At 36.9% G+C, this 23,223-nt stretch overlaps 2 protein-coding genes and 1 pseudogene across 3 annotated transcripts in view; 1 reads left to right on the top strand and 2 right to left on the bottom strand.

Annotated features, from left to right (window-relative positions):
• The window catches only part of B3GNT2 (UDP-GlcNAc:betaGal beta-1,3-N-acetylglucosaminyltransferase 2), a 201,526-nt gene extending 187,798 nt beyond the window's left edge, over nucleotides 1–13,728 (bottom strand). The window contains exon 1 of the mRNA XM_058683979.1: nucleotides 13,616–13,728. The gene's annotated coding sequence lies outside the window, so the exon portion shown is untranslated. The remainder of the gene's footprint in view (nucleotides 1–13,615) is intronic.
• COMMD1 (copper metabolism domain containing 1) overlaps nucleotides 1–23,223 on the bottom strand; it is a 190,010-nt gene that overhangs the window by 93,507 nt on the left and 73,280 nt on the right. For both annotated transcript variants that reach the window (XM_058683980.1, XM_058683981.1), the window contains exon 2: nucleotides 13,616–13,897. In XM_058683980.1, the coding sequence (XP_058539963.1) occupies nucleotides 13,616–13,897 (282 nt within the window). The remainder of the gene's footprint in view (nucleotides 1–13,615; nucleotides 13,898–23,223) is intronic.
• On the top strand, nucleotides 4,756–6,951 carry LOC131486133 (mitochondrial import inner membrane translocase subunit Tim8 B-like; annotated as a pseudogene).

Raw genomic sequence — 23,223 nt, forward strand, 5'->3', positions numbered from 1 at the left:
TAAAGAGGGCCATTCCCTCTTCTGAGCTTAGGTAAGGTTCTTGAGTCTCTGATATAGTTTCTTACACTAAGTGCTACTATTTTTCTTTTTCTATCAGCTCCATAAGAGATTTCTCTGTGTTGTTCACTGATATATCCCCAACACCTACACAGTGTCTGACACAGGGTAGATGCTTAGTAAATAGTGGATTATGTGATACATTTATTCATTCAACAAATATTTACTGAACATCACGTGCCAGGCAGCATCCTAGAACATTAGGACACATCAGTGAAGAACACAGCAAAAATCCTTGCCCCCTTATATACTAATGAGGAGTACAGGCAACATTAGTAAGTAAAATAAAAATATATACTATGTTAGTTACTAATAAGTGGTAGGAAGAAAAAATAAAGAAGAAAAAAATAATCTATGATAACAAAAGGTAGATCAGTGGTTGCCCAGGAATTAGACGGAGAGAGGGAAAGACCATAAAGGGATACCATGAAACTTTTGGGGACTGATAGACACATCGTGTCTCTTTTTTCCCCCACTTACACACAGGGTTTTTTTTTAATATACTGTACAGTACTATAAATATATTTTCCTTACGATTTTTTTTTTACTATATTTGTTTATTTTAATTTGCATCCAAGTTAGTTAGCATATAGTGCAACAATGGTTTCAGGGGTAGATTCCTTAATGTCCCTTACCCATTTAGCCCATTCTCCCTCCCACAACTTCTCCAGTAACCCTCTCTTTGTTCTCCATATTTAAGAGTCTCTTGTGTTTTGTATCTCTCCCTGTTTTTATATTATTTTTGCTTGCCTTCCCTTGTGTTCATCTGTTGTTGCCTGAGTTGTTACTGTTAGCCATTATGACAGGTGTGAGATGGTATCTCATTGTGGTTTTGATTTGTATTTCCCTGATGATGAGTGATGTAGAGCATTTTTTCATGTGTCTGTTGGCCATCTGGATGTCTTCTTTGGAGAAGTGTCTGTTCATGTCTTTTGCCCATTTCTTCACTGGATTATTTGTTTTTTGGCTGTTGAGTTTGATAAGTTCTTTATAGATTTGAGATACTAACCCTTTATTTGATATGTCGTTTGGAAATATCTTCTCCCATTGTCGGCTGCCTTTTAGTTTTGCTGATTGTTTCCTTCGCTGTGCAGAAGCTTTTTATTTTGATGAGGTCCCAATAGATCATGTTTGCCTTTGTTTCCCTTGCCTCTGGAGACGTGTTGAGTAAGAAGTTGCTGCAGTCGAGGTCAAAGAGGTTTTCACCTGCTTTTTCCTCGAGGACTTTGATGGCTTCCTATCTTACATTTAGGTCTTTCAGCCATTTTGAGTTTATTTTTGTGTATGGTGTAAGAAAGTGGTCCAGATTCATTTTTCTTCATGTCACTGTCCAGTTTTCCCAGCACCACTTGCTGAAGAGACTGTCTTTATTCCATTGGATATTCTTTCTTGCTTCATCAAAGATTAGTTGCCCATATGTTTGTGGACCCATTTCTGGGTTCTCTGTTCCATTGATCTGAGTGTCTGGTTTTGTGCCAGTACCATACTGTCTTGATTATTACATCTTTGTAATACAGCTCGAAGTCTGGGATTGTGATGCGTCCTGCTTTGGTTTTCTTTTTCAAGATTGCTTTGGCTATTTAGGGTCTTTTCTGGTTCCATACAAATTGTAGGACTGTTTATTCTAGCTCTGTAAAGAATGCTGGTGTTATTTTGATAGGTATTGCATTGAACATGTAGATTGTTTTGGGCAGTATTGACATTTTAACAATATTTATTCTTCCTATCCAGGAGCATGGAATATTTTTCCATTTTTTTGTGTCTTCTTCAATTTATTTCATAAGCTTTCTACTGTTTTCAGTGTATAAATTTTTCACCTCTTTAGATTTATTCCTAGGTATTTTATGGTTTTTGGTGCAATTGTAAATGGGATCAATTCCTTGATTTCTCTTTCTGTTGCTTCATTGTTGATGTATAGGAATGCAACCGATTCCTGTGCATTGATTTTATATCCTGCCACTTTGCTGAATTCATGGATCAGTTCTAGCAGTTTTTTGGTGGAATATTTTGGGTTTTCCATATAGAGTATCATGTCATCTGCGAAGAGTGAAAGTTTGACCTCCTCCTGGCTGATTTGGATGCCTTTTATTTCTTTGTGTTGTCTGACTCCTGAGGCTAAGACTTCCAATACTATGTTGAGTAACAGTGGCAAGAGTGGACATCCCTGTCTCATTCCTGACCTTAGGGGGAAAGCTCTCAGTTTTTCCCCATTGAGAATGATATTAACGTTGGGTCTTTCATATATGGCTTTTATGATCTCGAGGTATGATCCTTCTATCCCTACTTTCTTGAGGGTTTTTATCAAGAAAGGATGTTGTATTTTGTCAAATGCTTTCTCTGCATCTATTGAGAGGACCATGTGGTTCTTGTCCTTTCTTTTATTGATGTGATGAATCACATTGATTGTTTGGCAAATATTGAACCAGCCCTGCATCCAAGGTATAAATCCCATTTGGTCTTGGTGAATATTTTTTTAATGTATTTTTGGATCCAGTGGGCTAATATCTTGTAGAGGATTTTTTGCATCCATGTTCATCAGGGAAATTGGTCTACAGTTCTCCTGTTTAGCGGGGTCTTTGGTTTTGGAACCAAGGTAATGCTGGCTTCATAGAAAGAGTTTGGAAGTTTTCCTTCCATTTCTATTTTTCGGAACAGGTTCAAGAGAATAAGTGTTCGCTCTTCCTTAAATGTTTGGTAGAATTCCCCTGGAAAGCCATCTGGCACTGGACTCTTGTTTTTTGGGAGACTGATTACTAATTCGATTTCTTTACTGGTTATGGGTCTGTTCAAATTTTCTATTTCTTCCTGTTTCAGTTTTGGTAGTTTATGTGTTTCTAGGAATTTGTCCATTTTTCCAGATTTCCCATTTTATTGGTGTATAATTGCTCATAATATTCTCTTACTATTGCTTTTATTTCTGCTGTATTGGTTGTGATCTCTCCTCTTTCATTCTTCATTTTATTTATTTGGGTCCTTTCCTTTTTCTTTTTGATCAAGCTGGCTAGTGGTTTATCAATTTTGTTAATCGTTTCAAAGAACCAGCTTCTGTTTTCACTGATCTGTTCTACCGTTTTTTTGGTTTCGATGGTATTGATTTCTGCTCTAATCTTTATTATTTCCTATCTTCTGCTGGTTTTGGGTTTTATTTGCTGTTCTTTTTCCAGCTCTTTAAGGTGTAAGGTTAGGTTGTGTATCTGAGACCTTCCTTCCTTCTCTAGGAAGGCCTGGATTGCTATATACTTCCCTCTTATGACCACCTGTGCTGTGTCCCAGAGGGGACCCATTCTGTCTCTTGACTACAGTGGTAATTTGGTAAGTGTATACACCAGCCAAAATTAATCAAATCAGATACTTCAAATGGATACAGTTTATTGTATGGCTATTATAGCTCAATGAAGTTTTTAAAAATAAAGCAGGAAGTGGAGAACTAAACTTTTTTTTTTAAGAGAAACATTTTTTTTAAATGTTTATTTTGAGAGAGAGTGTGTGTGCACGAGAACTGAGAAGGGACAGAGAGAGGGTGAGAGAGAATCTTAAGCAAGCTCCACACTGACAGCACAGAGCCCAACACAGGGCATGATCTCATGAATCATGAGATCATGACCTGAAGCAAAATGGAGAGTCAGATGTGTAACTGACTGAGCCACCCAGGCGCCCCTGGAGGACTGAACTTTTAGAGAGGTGGTCAGTGAAAGCCATATTGAGAAGATGAATTTAAAATTAAAAAAAAAAAAAAAGATGTCAGGAAAGTGGAAAGGTCAATATTGCAGATATTTCAGATATTTGAGGGAAGATCAACCCAGAGAAAGGGAAGGAGCATGCCTGTTATACTCCAGGAATCAGCAAGGAGACCATAGGGTCTAGTTACAGAAAAGGAATAAGGGAGACAACTATTAATCTGATTGAGATAGGAAGCCACTAGAGTGAGGTGAGAGCCATGAATACATGATTTGTCTTACACTTTAAGAGAGATACTCTGTTGACATACTACAGTGTGTTGAGAATAAGTTAAAGAGGAGATGCAAACAGACCAGTTGGGAGGATGTTGTTATAATCTAGAAGTGTTGGTGATCTGAACAGAGGAGTGGGGGATAATGAGAAGTAGTAACATTTTAGCTATATTTTAAAATTAAATCCAGCAGGATTTGATGACAGACTAGATGTGGATGTGAGAAAAAGAGAGGATATAAACTGGGTGATTGGAGGTGCTACTAACTGAGATGCAGAAAATGAAGGAGGAATAGGTTTGGGAGGCATATAAGGAACTTAGTTTTCGGCATATTCAATTAAAAAAAATTATTTTTAATGTTTATTTATTTTTTGAGAGACAGAGAGAGACACAGCATGAGCAGGGGAAGGGCAGAGAGAGAGGGAGTCACAGATTCTGACACAGGCTCTAAGCTCTGAGCTGTCAGCACAGAGCCCGACGTGGGACTCGATCTCACAAACCGCGAGATCATGACCTGAACCCAAGTTGGATGCTTAACCGACTGAGCCACACAGGTGCCCCTCAATTTTTTGATACCCTTTTCACATTTAGGTAGAATTCTCAAGTATGTCACAAATATATACCTGGAATTTAGGCAAGGAATCCAGCTTGAACATATAATTTAGAAATTGTCAGCAGCAGATGATATTTAAATCCACGAAAATGGTTAAGATCACCTAGGAAGTGTGTTGTAGATAGAAAAGAGGACCATGGACTTGATGCCGGGGACACTCCAACTTTTAGATGTTGGGGAAATGAGACAGAACCAGCAAAAGATACCTAAAAAGGGGGAAGAAAAGAGCAGACTAGGAAGCGAGGAGGAAAATCAGGCAAATGTAGTATCCTGGAAGAACAAGTGTTTTAAAGAAAAGAGAATTCAAGTATGTCAAATGTTGCTCCTGGGTCAAGTAACTGAAATCTCAAAAGGCTGTTACTTAAGATCAAAATAAATGCAAAGCATTATATAAATTTCTAAACAAAGACTTAACTAAGAAAAACCAAGTACTAGATTAAGAGTGGAGCAAACTAATATTTAACACATCAAAAATATGAAATACCACTTCTTATTACACAATAAGAAGTGCAATATATAAAACATACTCAAAATGTCTACTTTTCAACTGGTAAATTATTCACTACTGAATAATTCTGATTTTAATCTTTCATAACTAGATAACAACTTTAAATTTTTCCCCATTAATTATTACATATTCACTGTTATGTAACTATCCATTCTAATTAGTAATGTTAAAAGTATTTTTTAGCATCTTTTTCTTTTTTTGGTAAACATTTCCTTCTGTACAAGGTATTTTTTGTAAATAGCTAATTCAGAGTTAGTCAGAATTAAAAAAAAAAATTTTTAATGTTTATTTATTTATTTTTTGAGAGAGACACAGACAGAATGCAAGTGGGTTCGGGGCAGAGAGAGGGGGAGAAACAGAATCCGAAGCAGGCTCCAGGCTCTCAGCTGTCAGCACAGAGCCCAACGCGAGGCTCAAACTCACGAGCTATGAGATCATGACCTGAACCAAAGTTGGACGCTCAACTGACTGAGCCACCCAGACGCCCCAGTCAGAATTTAAATACTAAGTTTTGGACCTCCACGTTTGTTTTTCAACAAACATGAGCAGTATGTTTCACAACAGCTTTCAAGGGAGACAAAATTTCTTACTCTTTTTCTTTTCTGTGTGGTTATAGACTTTAGACATTGTCTTCTGTAAATTATATATTGGAACTATAAATTTAGGACATCAACTTTAGAACACAAACTTTTTTTTATGTTTATTTTTGAGAGAGAGAGAGAGAGAGAAAAAGAGAGAGAACATGAGCAGGGGAGGGGCAGACAGAGACACAGAATCCAAAGCAGACTCTGAGCTATTAGCACAGAACCTGACACGGGGCTTGAACCCACAAGCGGTGAGATCATGACCTGAGCTGAAGTTGGACGCTTAACTGACTAGCCACCCAGGGATCCCTAGAACACAAACTATTAAGAAACACATCTTAGAGCTACAAAAAAGAGTTGGTCCATTCAGAACTAAAGTTTAAATAAACTCCATGTTCTAAACTGGATATAAAATATAAAACAAATAATTTATTTTGAAAAATGCATTCTAAACTGATTCAGTTCCCCCAAACTGTTAAATTTCTTTCATCAGTCCCTACGGTTTGTTTATTAAGTTAGCTTCACTAATTTCTCTGGAAGCTTTCCTTTATTACATTGCTGAAAGTGAAAATCAACCTTATAAGAATGATCAGAAATAGGCCAACCATTACAGCTTATATACCCAAATGAAATATCTAAGCTCCCCTTGGTAGCTATTTAGAGTAAAGCAACACGATCTTCAAATGGTGACTGAGCACTGATAAAATACAGTGGCAATTTATTCATTCTGTATATCCTATCTTTATATTTCTTAATTTCTTCCATACATTTACATACACACACATAAAATGTATGTATGTACATATGCGTCTATGCAAGAGAGAAAAGAGAGTGTCAGAGAGGGAATGTGTGTGAGTTTTAAACTTGGCTTCTTCTCCTCTGACACAAAGCAGGGAGTTCTGGTGGCATTGCTCAAGCTTGTGAAGCTATAGTGGTGCATAAAGAGCTCAGCAGAAATTGGTTATTACTGGCCCAAGCTTGAGGAGGACCATGGCAGCTGGGTTAGGCAGACAAAGCAGAGTTGTAGCAGCTGGTGGCAGCCGAACAGAAGGCGCACACGGTTCCCTGCACAGGTGCATCCCTTCATGGAGCTATGCTGGGATAAAAGTGTGCAGAAGCCAGGGAATCACCTAGACACTTGCACTGAAAACTGTCTCTCTACTGTGTGGACTGCTTCATTGACACTACTCTTGCTATCACCAGTCGGTTTGCCCAGACTGTACACAAAGGAGAGCAGTAGGCCATCCCCTGGAAGAATGACAGAAGAAGCAACGGTCTTATTATTAAGTAGATCGAAAGGCCAGTGGCGGAAGGTCGTCCGCCAGTTGTCAGCCATTGTCAGGTCAACTTGAGGCTGTTACCAAACCCATTGGTATTAAAAAGTAACACATCAAATGTTCAAAAAGTGAAGTTTATTTATTTGTAATTCAGAAATTCCATGTTGTATCACAACAATTATTCAAAAAATGTGAATCCTCAAAAAAAAACCCTGAATAATAATCATAGGTTTTAGCAGTTTCTCACTCCTTATTAGCCAGAATTACACAAGATCATCAGTGCATTTAGTTTTAGAAGGAATTGTGGAAATTAAATATAAGTCAATACTTTCCTTTGAGATTGGATGTTTACCTATCCTTCAGCCAAATGCTGGCTTTTTAATCCAGAGTCTAAACTATTTTCATTCTGTAAATTAGAGTGAGTATATCATTGTATATTCCTCATATCCTACTTGCATATAAATGACGGGACTGAACATATAATGAGTTGGTCAGAAAAACAATCAGATCAGTCTAAAGGCAGTCTATCTTCTTCCCTAGGTCTGCTGAAAACCCACAAAACTAGAGGATGTTTGGTACACTAAAACCTAGTCGAGAAAAGGCAATAACATTAGCCATTTAAAAAAAAAAAGGGCAATAAAGAAACAGAACATTGTATTTCAGGTCTCTACAGATAGGACACTTCAAAATGTATATGAAAGAACAATTTTTATTAAACATTTATTACTAAATGGTTGAGAACTGAGGTTGTGGCTAAGTGTTTCCTCACAAAATGTCTTATTGGTCTTGAAAACAAGAAGTCACAAAAGAGGCCTGCCTGGCTGACACAGTGGGAAGAGCATGAGACACTCGATCTCAGGGTTGTGAGTTTGAGCCCCACAATGGGTGTAGAGATTACTAAGAAAAATAAATAAATTTAAAAAACAGAAGTCACCAAAGAAAAACTGGTACATCTTCATAAAATACCAAGATTCAGTCATTAAAAAAAATAACCAATAAATGAAACTCCACTAAATATATAAATTATCCCCCTAAAAGTTACTATTTAAAAAAAAAAAAAAAAAAAACATTCTATGGTAATCTCTATTTAAGTTCCAGGAAAGAAAACAACATGGAGTTAACTAAGTACATGAAACAACAAAACTTTCTTAAAGACACATGCCAGATTCCAACAGTCCTCAAGCCTTGGGGACCCTAAGTGATTTATGACTAAATATGATAGGCTCTCAATCACACAAGTAAAGCATTTGATGTACTTTTCTTTGTACATGAAATGTTCACCTCAAAATCTTCTGTGTAGGGCTACCACTGAATTAATGTTTTATTCTTGCAAAATTTTTTATTTCTACTGAAGAAAAATATCTACTATAAGTAATTAGGTCACTAATGCATACTCATTTTCTCTAGCTCTACAGATTTCCATAAATGTATATGCTTTAGTGAGTGACTTCTCTATTATTTTGGCTTCCTCATATCCCAAAAGTATTTTATATTGTATTAATAAAAAAAAGTCAATGCACGTACATACTTGGCTGCGGATCGTCAAATGTACTCCTTGGACCAAAGAGAGAAGTAATGCAGACAAACTGAGCAGGAGAAAGCAATTTAAATAGAGAAAGGAAGACAAAAAACCCACCACTACCGCAACTAGTTCCTGAACAAAAAGTCCCCAGGCACTCCATAAATTATGGTAAGTAGAAGTATGTTGACATATATTGAATTCTTACTGTAAAAATTTGATACCAAGTTCTATTTATACTTTAAACCAGATTATTTGCCTACCTTTAATATGGTGGTTCTCAACTCCACATAAATACAGGAATCATAAGCTTTTTTTTTTCAATATATGAAATTTATTGTCAAATTGTTTTCCATATAACACCCAGTGCTCATCCCAAAAGGTGCTCTCCTCAATACCCATCACCCACCCTCCCCTCCCTCCCACCCCCCATCAACCCTCAGTTTGTTCTCAGTTTTTAAGAGTCTCTTATGCTTTGGCTCTCTCCCACTCTAACCTCTTTTTTTTTTTTTTTCCTTCCCCTCCCCCATGGGTTTCTGCTAAGTTTCTCAGGATCCACATAAGAGTGAAACCATATGGTATCTGTCTTTCTCTGTATGGCTTAACTTCACTTAGCATCACACTCTCCAGTTCCATCCACGTTGCTACAAAGGGCCATATTTCGTTCTTTCTCATTACCACGTAGTACTCCATTGTGTATATAAACCACAATTTCTTTATCCATTCATCAGTTGATGGACATTTAGGCTCTTTCCATAATTTGGCGATTGTTGAGAGTGCTGCCATAAACATTGGGGTACAAGTGCCCCTATGCATCAGTACTCCTGTATCCCTTGGGTAAATTCCTAGCAGTGCTACTGCTGGGTCATAGGGTAGGTCTATTTTTTAATTTTTTGAGGAACCTCCACACTGCTTTCCAGAGCGGCTGCACCAATTTGCATTCCCACCAACAGTGCAAGAGGGTTCCCATTTCTCCACATCCTCTCCAGCATCTATAGTCTCCTGATTTGTTCATTTTGGCCACTCTGACTGGCGTGAGGTGATATCTGAGTGTGGTTTTGATTTGTATTTCCCTGATAAGGAGCGACGTTGAACATCTTTTCATGTGCCTGTTGGCCATCCGGATGTCTTCTTTAGAGAAGTGTCTATTCATGTTTTCTGCCCATTTCTTCACTGGGTTATTTGTTTTTCGGGTGTGGAGTTTGGTGAGCTCTTTATAGATTTTGGATACTAGCCCTTTGTCCGATGTGTCATTTGCAAATATCTTTTCCCATTCCGTTGGTTGCCTTTTAGTTTTGTTGGTTGTTTCCTTTGCTGTGCAGAAGCTTTTTATCTTCATAAGGTCCCAGTAATTCACTTTTGCTTTTAATTCCCTTGCCTTTGGGGATGTGCCGAGTAAGAGATTGCTACGGCTGAGGTCAGAAAGGTCTTTTCCTGCTTTCTCCTCTAAGGTTTTGATGGTTTCCTGTCTCACATTCAGGTCCTTTATCCATTTTGAGTTTATTTTTGTGAATGGTGTGAGAAAGTGGTCTAGTTTCAACCTTCTGCATGTTGCTGTCCAGTTCTCCCAGCACCATTTGTTAAAGAGACTGTCTTTTTTCCATTGGATGTTCTTTCCTGCTTTGTCAAAGATGAGTTGGCCATACGTTTGTGGGTCTAGTTCTGGGGTTTCTATTCTATTCCATTGGTCTATGTGTCTGTTTTTGTGCCAAGAAATCATAAGCTTTAAAGAATACTGATGCCCAGGTTCCATCTCCCTAGATTCTTATTTAATTGGTCTGAGCAATGTCCTAAGCATGAAAAACTTTAAAGCCCCACAGGCAATTCTTATGTGCAACCATTATTGAGAACAACTGATTTTAAATGACATAAACTGAAGACAGTAATTTCGTTGTTTTGGGGTATATAAATACACATACATGCATGTACACATACACACAGAGTTTGAAAAAGTTGGTCACTCTTCTTGGAAGCAACCTCTTAGTATCCTAGGCTCATCACTTCTCTCACAAGCTCATTCAATGTCTACATATGAAAATAACTTTGACTTTGTTACCTATAGATGTTCTAAAAACTGGAAATATGATATAGTGGATTACTTCACAAATAATATTCACTTAGAAGCTGACAGAAGAACTAACCAAGGATCCAGGTCTCACAAAAACATTTCCTGTAAGATCGAGGCTGTATATTTTATTGCCGGAATAGGTTAAATTATTGTTTAATTCTTTTACAACTTTTCTTGTTAAGAATATATTTGCATTCAAAGCATTTTGTGGGTTAAAGAGCAACTTTAATCATTTTCATGGTAAACTTTTTTTTTTTTTTTTAAAGACAGAGAGAGTGCGAGCAGTAGAGGGAGGGAGAGAGAGAATCTTAAGCAGGAGCCACATCCAGCACAGAGCCCAACATGGGGCTAAATGCCACGACCCTGAGATCATGACCTGAGCTGAAATCAAGAGTCAGATGCTTAACTGACTGAGCCACCCAGGAGCCCCAATGGTGACCATTTTTTAAATCAAAAACTTTGAAGTATAAGTAATGTCCAATATAGTGCACATTTAAAGTCTATAATTTCCTAAGTTTTGAAATATGCATACACCCATGAAACTGTTGCCACAATTAACATAATAAATATTTTTATCACTTTTAAAAGTTTTCCGACACTCCTTTGTAATCTAATCTATCCCTCCCTCTACTCTTAACCTAGGCATATACTTTTTGTCATGATTACTTTGCATTTTCTAGGATTTTATATGCGTGAAATCATACATTATGATAAAAAGTTTATATCTGGCTTATTTCACACAGCAAATGACTTTGAGATTCAGCGATTTTATTGTGTTTATCAAAAGTTCTTTCCTTTTTATTGCTGAGCAATATTCCTATCAATACTGTTGACTACCATATTGTACTACCAACTTGGTTTTTTGGCACAGAATATTGTGAGAAGCTAACAAAAGCTCCTAAATGTCGGTGTGGATGGTTTTTCGAAAAAATCAATGTAGTGATCTTCATTTTACTACGTTAGCTCTGTCTAAAACAAGTAATGTATTTATCTCAGATACCTTCTCTAGAAATTGGGGATATACTACCTCACCTGTGTAATTCACTTTAGTAAGGGCTTATGGACTCTCTGACTTCTAAGACCTGTTGGTTATATTGTGGTAACTAAACTTTCTAGAAACAGCAATGCCCACTTATTTACATATTGTCTGTGGCTGCTTTTGAGCTACAACAACAAAGTTGAGTACTTATGACAGAAACTATATGGTTGTCAAGCGTAAAATATCTCACCACTTAAAAAAAAGAGTTTACCAACCTGTTCTTTTTTTTTTTTTAATTTTTTTTTTTTTCAACGTTTTTTATTTATTTTTGGGACAGAGAGAGACACAGCATGAACGGGGGAGGGGCAGAGAGAGAGGGAGACACAGAATCGGAAACAGGCTCCAGGCTCCGAGCCATCAGCCCAGAGCCTGACGCGGGGCTCGAACTCACGGACCGCGAGATCGTGACCTGGCTGAAGTCGGACGCTTAACCGACTGCGCCACCCAGGCGCCCCAACCTGTTCTAATTTATCACAAAATAACCCCGAAGCTAGCCAACAAATTATTTGTAGTGATTTACTGATTGACAAAATCATTCTTCACACACACACACACACACACACACACACACACACACAGAGTAGAATGTCACTTTGGGTAACAAGATCAAAGAAAATATTTTAAATATGTTAAAGTAGATTTAAAAATCCCTATAGCAGTACCCAATAAATTCAGATGATATGTAAGTTACTAAAATCAAAAGGCACATAATAAACCTGAGTTCAAACAGTAAGACAATATCAAATTAAAGAAGTACTATAATAGCTTTCTAGGAATGTCTTAAAATAGATATGTATGTTTTCAATTCCTGCCCAAATGATAAATATTTAAAGACAAAATGAAATAATCACTATTGCCAAATAAAAAATGAAGAGCCTGGAAAAATGGTTGGTAAACTTAGATATCCAAGTGTACTTATCACACCTTTCTAATCTGTCAGATTTTTGGTGTAGAACAATAGAAGGAAGGCATATTAACACAATGGTTAAAAAAATGGACTTTAGGGTCAGACAAACCGAAGTCAATAAAAGCAACAGCACTATTTTACAATAACTAAAGAAATGATTCTCCAGATGTATTTTGTAAAAATTATTTAAGAGGAATTACATTTTAAATTAAAATCAGTATCATTGAACTACAAACACTGAAAAATCCTAAGGGAATATGTGAGGGGAACTGACAGCTAAAAAAATGCTCATCCCTAGAAGAAAAATAAATTTCTACTACAGAATGTAATAGAAGCACTTATTTGATTATTCATCTGAAAATAAATCTGGTTGGCTAATTCAGTGATCTGGGTTTTCTCTTCCTAATTATGAGTTGCTGCTTTTTTTTTTCTTCCCCCAAAGACATATACCAGGTCATTAAAAGTCTGATCTGGCATCATCTAAAGCACAAACTGAATGACTTCAGGAAAAACAATGTAGATGCTAAAATTACTTGCTATAATGACTATGGAAACTGCAAGAAAAAGAGGAACTGTTTTGTAAATAATCAAGATCACATTAAAAATTATTTGTGGGCTCAAGGACAGAAATAGCACACTTAGGGTCTTTAGGAACAACACATTGCTGTAATTAAGATGCACTGCCTCCTATATCTGACTGCCCATAAAGATGACTGGGTGAGACAGTTTTGTTCTGTGTCGTTTAATCTCAATTCCTGGTCTTTATTTAGCATCTCTATCATTGCTTTGGAGATTCTGACCAAATGCCAAGAATTCTGAGCAAATGCCAAGAATTCTAAGATCTAACCAAAATGGAATGGTGGCCACTCTCTGTGCAATCACCTCATTGATTCATTTTGTTATTCTGAGATAGCTGCCAGGACCATGAGGCTGATTTCCAGATTCTATCCACAACGAGGAGTATCCAAATTTTCAGATGATTCCATATCTGAAAAGGGATTCTAGGAAACAGAGTCTTTTCCTATTATTTTTATCATCTAATATGTAATAGGAAATGTAGTTTATAAAAGGAAATTGATTGAAGTTGGGCTCACCTGTCCACTTTTTCCTATTTCCAGCTCCATTATGGCAACAGGGGTGTGTATTTGAGCTGAATGCCTTGACTGCGATTTGCCATCAACTCTCCAACTCAGACCTCGAAGCCCACTGTCCCAACGGCTCTGGTTCATGAGGCTCTCTCGAATTTTTGTCTTATGGCTCTTCCAGAATTTGGAAATGACAGCAGCTTGGTCACATGTGATCCCACCTTGCTTTTTGGTTTGAGCAGTCAAGAATGCCTCCAACTGGTTGAAATCCATGTCTGCAGATGCAATTGACTATAAAGACAGAAAAAATTATATAATTTGAATTTGGTAAAAACTAGAAAAAGATAGCTTAACTACAGATCATATTTTGAATGACTCTAATCACTAAATCAGCTTTCAAAAAGTGTCATTAAATGACAGTAATGAGAATAAGCTCTTTAAAAGAACAAAAAGATTCTTTTTACGAATATTGAGTATCAGAAAAGCTACTTGTTGGGGTGCCTAGATGGCTCAGTCGGGTAAGCATCTGACTCTTGATTTCAACCCAGGTCATGATCTCAGTGTCGTGAGATTGAAGCCCACATCAGGCTCTGCACTGGGCATGGAGCCTGCTTGAATTCTCTCTTTCCCTCTACCCTGCTCGTGTTCTCTCTCTCTCTCAAAATAAATATTTAAAAAAAGAAAAGAGGGGCGCCTGGGTGGCTCAGTCGGTTAAGTGTCCGACTTCAGCCAGGTCACGATCTCGCGGTCCGTGAGTTCGAGCCCCGCGTCAGGCTCTGGGCTGATGGCTCGGAGCCTGGAGCCTGTTTCTGATTCTGTGTCTCCCTCTCTCTCTGCCCCTCCCCCGTTCATGCTCTGTCTCTCTCTGTCCCAAAAATCAATAAAAAACGTTGAAAAAAAAATTTTAAAAAAAAAAAGAAAAGAAAAAAGAAAACTACTTGTTAAAAATTCCATGTCACTCAAATTCTATATCAATAACTAGAATCTAATTCTTAAATACCGAGTTCCATGATGGGAAAATAATAAAGTTAAGTAATTAAATAATAAAACAAGAAAATGAATTAACTCATCCTCTGTTGAAATCTTATATAATTTCACAATGCCTTATAGCCAGGCTTGGTTTGATATACTACGACTATACAATGCCTTGTCCATAGAAGAACTAAGTACATTTTGTTAAATGAATGCATTATGTTAGCTGTGTAGTCCATCTTCAGTCAAATAGCTCATTTACAATACTACTAGCCTAAAATTATATACTACTCTACATTTCTCCATAAATTTTCAAAATTTAATTATCATTGCTGTTTTGTGAATAGTAAGCTGCTAAATAAACTGAAATGGAAAATCATCAAGGGTCTGTGGCAATGGAGCCCTGGAGAGGACAGTGACTTAATGATTTGGTCTCAAGATTTTCCTTGCCTCTTCTTTGGTATATCCTTATCCTCTCCTGGCCACTGGGGTTGGCATGAGCTCTAAACCAGACAAATCATAGTAGCCTCCTTTCTCTGGAAACAACAGCTATTTGAAATCAATTTCTCAATTTAGAACAGGAGTAGAAATGGTCTTTCCTCTTGGAATCCTGGAAGCAGAAGGCTATGAGGCTGGGTTGCAGACTGCTATCTTTGATCTGTTGGCAAAGGCCTGATTGCAGTAAAAAAGAACAAAGCCAAGCAGAGATGAGAGTGGTTCTAATGGAATGATATCCCTGCTATATAATCACCAAAGCCCTGGTTCCTGTAAACCTTTCTTTAATTTTGTATGTTATCTCAGCATCCTTTCTGCCTACAGGTACCAAAAAATTCAATTTAATATTCAAGACAGTTTGAGCTATATTCCTATCACTGGAAACCAACAGTCCTGACTAAACTTGGGCAGTAGCAGTGAGAACAGAGGAGTGTAAAGGAAGACAGTGTACAGGTAGAATATAGGTAGAGGAAGTAGAATTGGGGCTGAAAGACAAACATACTGCCTTTCATTCTTCCATTAACATAAAAAAGAATTGTATGATAAATATAACAACTTTCTGATAAAGATATTTCACCGTATACTTTAATAAACATATATTGAATACCTGCCTATTTACCCGGTATGAGGACCCAAATTCTCTAAGGCACTCAATAGAAATATCAATTTGTGTAATGTACTATAATGAAGTCAAATTATTTCAGCTGGCACTTTGCTTCACAATATCACACCACAGCATCAGTGATTTATATCATTCTTTTCCTCAAATTATATCAAGATATCCATTCTGATATAACCTTACCTGTGATAGCATTTATTTTGGTTGGGTCCCAGTCGATTATATCTTGAACTGGGGTTAATTCATCCAAATTTAGAATAATCAGAAATTAAATAAGGAACTGGTTTTGGTTCAAGTTCAAAGTCATCAGTTCTCATTTATACCAAAAATATCTGAATAGCTACCATGGAACAGACACTGTTTAAAGCATGACCCCTCCATCAACCAGTAGCCTTAGCTGGCAGCCTGGTACTACTCACTTATCCCTTATTCTTCTCTCTCCTCCACAACTTGAATTAGTGGTTCTCAACACTAGCTGCAAATTAGAATCATGAGGTACATTTTTAAAATATCAATTCCCAGACTCTATCCCAGAACTTCTGATTTCTAAAAATCCTAAATTGGGGCCCAGGCATTGGCATTGTTTAAATGCATGCCAAATAATTCTAATGAGCAACAAAGGTTAAGAACTAAGCCTACATTTTGTTCATTAACTTCTACTGATTTTTATATCTGAAATAATTATCCAATAATGTGTCTCCTCTGCTCTGTCCCTACTACCCAGCATAGAATACTCGAGAGGCCACCATCTTGTACCTAAACTAGGCTTGTACTTTGTACCTCCTCAAGTCTATCTTCTATTACCCACCAAAGTAATCTATCTAAAATGTCAATAGGATACTGTCACTTCCCTGCTTTAAGGTTTCCAAGAGCTGCTACAGTGGTTATCAGTCAATTATAAAACATTCCTATGTAAGTTACAAGTTACAAGTAATGTTATTAGTAGTAATAAAAGCACTGAAGTTTGTAAAGATTTATTTTTATAAGTATAAACTGGAGGGTTTTCAAGGTTAACCTTATATTAACAATTCTTGCCTTATTTTTTTCAAATTCTTATTTATTTATTTTGAGAGAGAGACAGAGAGAGAGAGAGTGTGTGTGTGGGAGGGACAGAGAGAGAGAGAGAGGGAGAGAGACAATCCCAAGCAGGCTCTGCACTGTCAGCACAAAGCCCAATGTGGGGCTTGATCTCAAGAACCATGAGACCATGGCCTGAGCCAAAATCAAGAGTCAGATGTTCAACTGACTGAGCCACCTAGGTGCCCCAATTCCTGCTTCATTTTAATTGTTTCCTTGAATGTAAGGAAAAAAACAGAAAATTACGAACATAAGAACTCTACGTGGGAATAAATCATGCATATTACTATTTGTTAAGTGCGTCACGATGGAATAAAATATTGAAAACTGATCATCTAGGGTAGTGGTCCTCAGCAAGGTAGTATTGCCCTCTGAAGTCACTTGAAAAATGTTGGAGCTATGTTTGGTTTCATAGTGACTGGAGTGCTGCTGGCATCTAGCAAACAGGATCTAGGGATGATCGGCATCCTACAATGCTCAAGAAAATGAATTGACAAACTTTCTATAAAGGTGTTACATATTCCTTTTTTTTTTTGTTTTGTTTTGTTTTTGTTTTTTGGTCCAACTCTCTAAAAATAATATAAAAACCATTCTGGGACACGTGGGTGGCTTAGTCTGTTAACCTTCCAACTCTTGATTTCGGCTCAGGTCATAATCTCACAGTTTCGGGAGTTCAAGTCCCGCATCAGGCTCTGCATTGACAGTGCAGAACCTGCTTGGGATTCTTCCACTCTCTCTGCCCCTCCCCTGCTCCCACTGTTCCTGTCTCTCTCAAAATAAATAAATAAACTTAAAAAAATGAAACCCTGATTATTTAAAATATACATGTAAATAAATAAAAATATAAAGACTATTCCTAGCTCATAAGCTATACAAAAATAGGCAGTGTGGCCTCTGGGATGTAGTTTACCAACCCCTTCTCAAGAACATCCCATAAAACAAACGGACTCATGTCCCATATGACTTGGCAATGTTCCACTTAACATCATGTGGAAAAACTTGTTTATAATTACCTGAATCTAGAAATTAATCTTTTCTTCATAAAAAAAATTTTTTTGCAGTTTTAATAAACACCAAATTTATGGGAATGAAACTAATATTATTTGTACTTTAATTTGGTCAGAACTTTACAAACAGGTTGCTGAACGTTTTGGAATATTACCAATGGCAATAGCAACTAAAATATCTGAATTACCAATACATCTATAAAAGTCCATGTTTATTGCTGCACATTCACAGGGATTCTACATAGAAGTACAAGTATCTGTATGATTCATTACATGTTCTAATGCAGTAATGCTTGAACATTTACATTTTAAAATACTTATTTCAAATTACTTTATTTCATGTTTCTTAGAACTTGACTTTATAGTACATTTATGTCATCGTGTTAATTTGTTAGAAATGATGCATGTTAATTTTATTATATATGAATTATAACTATAAATAAATTCTATTTAAAAATAATAAAGGGGCATTAGAAAATATTTACTACAGGAAGGAAACACTGGACCTCATAGATTTGAGAACCAATGAGGATAAAGTCCAAGCTCAACACCACAAGATCTGGTCTGGCTTATCTTTTGGTGCCTCATAAAATTCCTGCTTCCCACACTTGCCATTCACATAGTACTAACTTGTTTGTAATTCTCCAACCAGAAATCCTAATATGCTACTTCTTTTTATGTGTCTTTGTTCATTATTCTAACTGCTTGAAATGTCCTTCCATCACATTAATTTCCATCAGATTAAATGTCCTTCACCAGATTAATTCCTATTTACCATTTGAGACTCATTTCAAGCATGGCTTCTCCAATATTCCTCCTCCCCTAGTAAGGTAAGGGCTCTTTTCTATTCCTTTTATATATACATACACATATACATGGTTTATTTACTTATTTATTTTGAGTGAGGCAGAGAGAGAGAATTCCAAGCAGGCTCCGCACCTTCAGTGCACAGCCTGATGCAGAGTTCAATCCCATGAACAGCAAGATCATGACCTGAGCTGAAACCAAGAGTAGGACACAATTGACTGAGTCATCCAAGCAGCCCCCCCTTTCTATTCCAAAAATGCCTAATATTTCTGTCACTACACTTACCTTGATGTAATGAAATTATCTGTTTACAAACCTATTTCACCCAACAGATTGTAATCTGTGAGGGCAGGGTCTACATATTTCTGCAATTACGGCATCTAACATAAGCCCTTGAATTCATGGTATAAAAAGCACTCACAACCGTATCAAAAACTATTTAAGCCAAAAATAATAAATGCTACAGATCAACCTAAAGTCTAGAATTATTTCAAGTCATCAATTTCTTACTTTACAAAATCCTCTCATGTACATCACAAACCATAAACTCCTAGATAAAGAAACAATCCCAAAGTGTTGATTTGTTTGCCTAATCTAGCCTTGCTGAGCAAGGAGCTCAGAGCCAAAGGTAATTTAGGCTACAAAATCAGAGGAAGGAGAGAAATTGAATAAAAAATAAAAATGCAAACCATCGTGTTAATATTATTGGCAAAATTAATGCTGCTAGACTATTATCATTGACTCCACATTATGTTACTGATAGTGGGCAGCTTAGAGAAATTGCTGGTCTCCTAGTCAACATAAAGCAGCATTATGCTAAAGATATATGTGATTGGAATATGATGAACCAAAAATAATTTTTAAATGTTAAAAATTAATAATTATAAATGTGAAACTGGAATTTCAAATCAACACAAAAAGTTAGGTAGGAGAAAAAGAGAAAAAAGCATGCCAAGTTATTCAAGCCTACTTCAGAGAAAAGAAACAGATTGATACATAAGCAATTCCTATCAAACTCCTCATAAGAATTTTTATATATACAGACAAAATTATCCTAAAATTTATACAGAAAGCCAAAGGAAATAGGATAAAACAATTTTGAGGAAAAAAAAAAAGCAATGAAGTGGGAGCAATCGGTCTTCACCATTTCAAGACTTAAGAGGGGCGCCTGGGTGGCGCAGTCGGTTAAGCGTCCGACTTCAGCCAGGTCACGATCTCGCGCTCCGTGAGTTCGAGCCCCGCGTCAGGCTCTGGGCTGATGGCTCGGAGCCTGGAGCCTGTTTCCGATTCTGTGTCTCCCTCTCTCTCTGCCCCTCCCCCGTTCGTGCTCTGTCTCTCTCTGTCCCAAAAATAAATTTAAAAAAAACGTTGAAAAAAATGAAAAAAAAAAAAAAAAAAAGACTTAAGATATAGCTACAATAATCAAGATCGCAGTATTTGCAGAGGAAAGGATGCATAAACTAATGGAAAAGAATAAATAACACAGAAATAGACCCACACAAATATGAACAACTGATTTTTGACAAAGGTGCAAAATCTTTTCAATAGAGAAAAGAAAATCTTTTCAACAAAAGGTAGTTGAGTAAGTAGATATACTTTAGGAAAAAAACATAACATTTCCTAACTTTTCCAACATAAATTTCCTAACTTATGTAAAAATTAACTTAAAATAGATCATGGGCCTAGATATAACATAAAACTGTAAATATTTTCTTTACATTTTTTTGAAGTTTATTTATTTATTTTGAGAGAGACAGAGTGTGTGCAAGTGGGCAAGGAGCAGAAAGAGAGGAAGAGGGAGAATCCTACGTCCCAAGTAGGCTCTGTACTGCTAGCATGGAGCCCAGGGCAGGACTTGATCCCTCGAACTGTGAGAACATGACCTGAGCCAAAGTCAAGAGTCAAATGCTCAAGTGACTGAGCCACCCAGGTGGCAGTTACCCAAAACTGTAAATCTTTTTTGAAAAATCTTTGTAATGAAGAACTAGACAAAGAGGTCCTAGATTTGACACCAAAGCATGATCCATAAAAGAAAAAACTGTTAAAGTCAACCACATCAAAATTAACTTTTGTCCTATGCAAAAAAAAAAAAAAAAAAAAAAAAAAAATGCCATGAAGAGGATGAAAAGACAACCTACAAACTGAGAGAAAAAATTTCAAAACAAACATTTGACAAAGGACTAATATCTAGAATATATAAAGAACCTTAAATTTTCAACATTAAAAAACAAATAATCAAAAGGCTCTTTGCTTTTGCATCAGAAAAACAAAACAAAACAAAAAACAAATAATCCCATTAGAAACTGGACAAAAGATGAGAGACATTTCACCAGAGTGGATATATAAATGGCAAATAAGTGCATGAAAAATGTCCGACATCATTAGCTATCACAAAAATGTTAATTAAAACCACAATCAGGGCCACTTGGCTGCCTCAGTTGGTACAGCCAACTGACTCTTGATCTCAGGGTCATGAGTTCGAGCCCCAGGTTGGGTGTAGAGACTACATAGAAAAACTAATAATAAAAATAAATAAAACCACAATGAGATATCATTATACACTTAGTAGAATTGCTACAATTTAAAAACAGTGACAAGACCAAATACTTCCAAGGATACAGAGAAACTGGATCAATCATACATTGCTGGTGGAAATGTAAAATGGTACATACACAGTGCAAAAGTCTGGCAATTTACTTAAAAAAAAATGTAACTACCATATGACCTAGCAATAGCATTACTGGGAATTTATCCCATAGAAAAGAGGACATGGGTCCACACAAAAAAGTTATATAATACACAAATGTTTCCAGCAGCTTTATTTGTAATACCCCAAAATTAGAAATAAACCAGATGCCCTTCAACAGGTAAACAGATAAACTATGGTACATCCATACCATGGAATACTACTCTGCAATAAAAAGGAAATGGACCACTGATAACTACAACCTGCACAAATTGCCAGAGAATTATTCTGAATGAAGAAAGGTTAGGGGCTCCTGGGTGGCTCAGTCAATTAAGCAACCAACTTCGGTTCAGGTCATGATCTCACGGTTCATGGGTCAAGCCCCTCATGAGACTCCATGCTGACAGCTCAGAGCCTGGAGCCTGCTTCGGATTCTGTGTCTCTCTCTCTCTCTACCCCTGCCCCACTTGCACTCTTCTCTCCCTCTCTGTCAAAAATAAATAAAACATTTAAGAAAATTTTAGAAAAAGGAAAGGTTATACATTGTTTTATTCCATTTATGTAATACTTTTTGAAAGTTCAAAATTACAGAAATGGAAAATAGATTAGTGGTTGTAAGGGGTTAAAAAAGGAGTGAGGGCTCTTTGAGGAAGACATGGTCACAGCTGCAACAGAGCTCAGGTCCACCGGCTCCTAGAAAGACACTAGTGGAACAAGAGGTGGTGATTCACCAAATTAGAATTATCCTAACCAGTCACAGTGTAAAACCTCTGGAGAAGGTGTATGCTGACTTGATCAGGGGCTCAAAGGAAAAAAATCTCAAAGTGAAAGAACCAGTTTAGATGCGTACTGAAACTCTAAGAGTCAGTACAAGAAAAACCTCTCAGGCTGAAGATTCTAAAACTTGAGTCATTTTTCAGATGAGGATCCTTAAGTGACTCACACTGACTTGCATAGTCCTTCTGAGAATGTTAAACAGATTACTTCCATCAGTATTTAGCCAGGAGTCAAGGTAGAAGTCATCACTGCAAATACTTATATCAACTATTTTAATAAACTGATTATCAACTGTTTGAAAAAAAGGAAGGAGTGAGGATGAGTGGGAGGAAAATGGATGTGGCTATAAAACTTCAACATAAGGGATCCTACTGGTAATGGAAAGTTCTGTATCCTGACAGTAGCAACGTCAATATAGTGGTTGTGCTATTGTACTACAATTCTGCAAGAAGCTACCGTAGGGTGTTAAGTGGTCAAGTATACAAGGATCATTTCTTTCTACTATTTCTTACAGCTGCATATGAATCTACAAATAATCTCTAAGTAAAAAGTTTAATTAAAGAATAAAACCTGTAAAGACTTCTCTAGCTTCCAGGTTTCAATTCTAATTATTTAATTTGGTTTATAGGGTGAATCATGAAGAGGTACTTCCTCTACCTCTCTAGCTTTGTGTATCTTCATCTTCCCCTACCTCTTACAATCTTCCACTCCATCAATCTCCCTCCATCCATACTGTACTCATTTTAGCTTTTTTTTTTTTTAATGTTTATTTATTTTTGAGAGAGACAGAGACAGAATGTGAGTGTGTTAGGGGCAGAGAGAGAGGGAGACACAGAAGCAGAAGCAGGCTCCAGGCTCTGAGCTGTCAGCACAGAGCCCGACGCAGGGCTCGAACTCACAAGCTGTGAGATCATGACCTGAGCCGAAGTCGGATGCTCAACCGACTGAGCCACCCGGGCACCCCTCATTTTAGCTTTTAAAACTGCCATTCTTTCCCTATCCTCTGGACCTTTGCCTATGTTGTTCCTTTTGCCTAGAACATCTTAGTTGTTGTTCCTTTAACTCCTTTTGTTGACACTACCTGTTTTTCAAGCTTTAATATAGATGTTACTGTATACAGAAAATCTTCCCTAAACCACCAAATCTAGAACAGGGCTCTCTTTGTAGGCTACATAGT

This window comes from Neofelis nebulosa, chromosome 9 (assembly GCF_028018385.1).
Source record: "Neofelis nebulosa isolate mNeoNeb1 chromosome 9, mNeoNeb1.pri, whole genome shotgun sequence".
Classification (NCBI taxonomy): domain Eukaryota; kingdom Metazoa; phylum Chordata; class Mammalia; order Carnivora; family Felidae; genus Neofelis; species Neofelis nebulosa.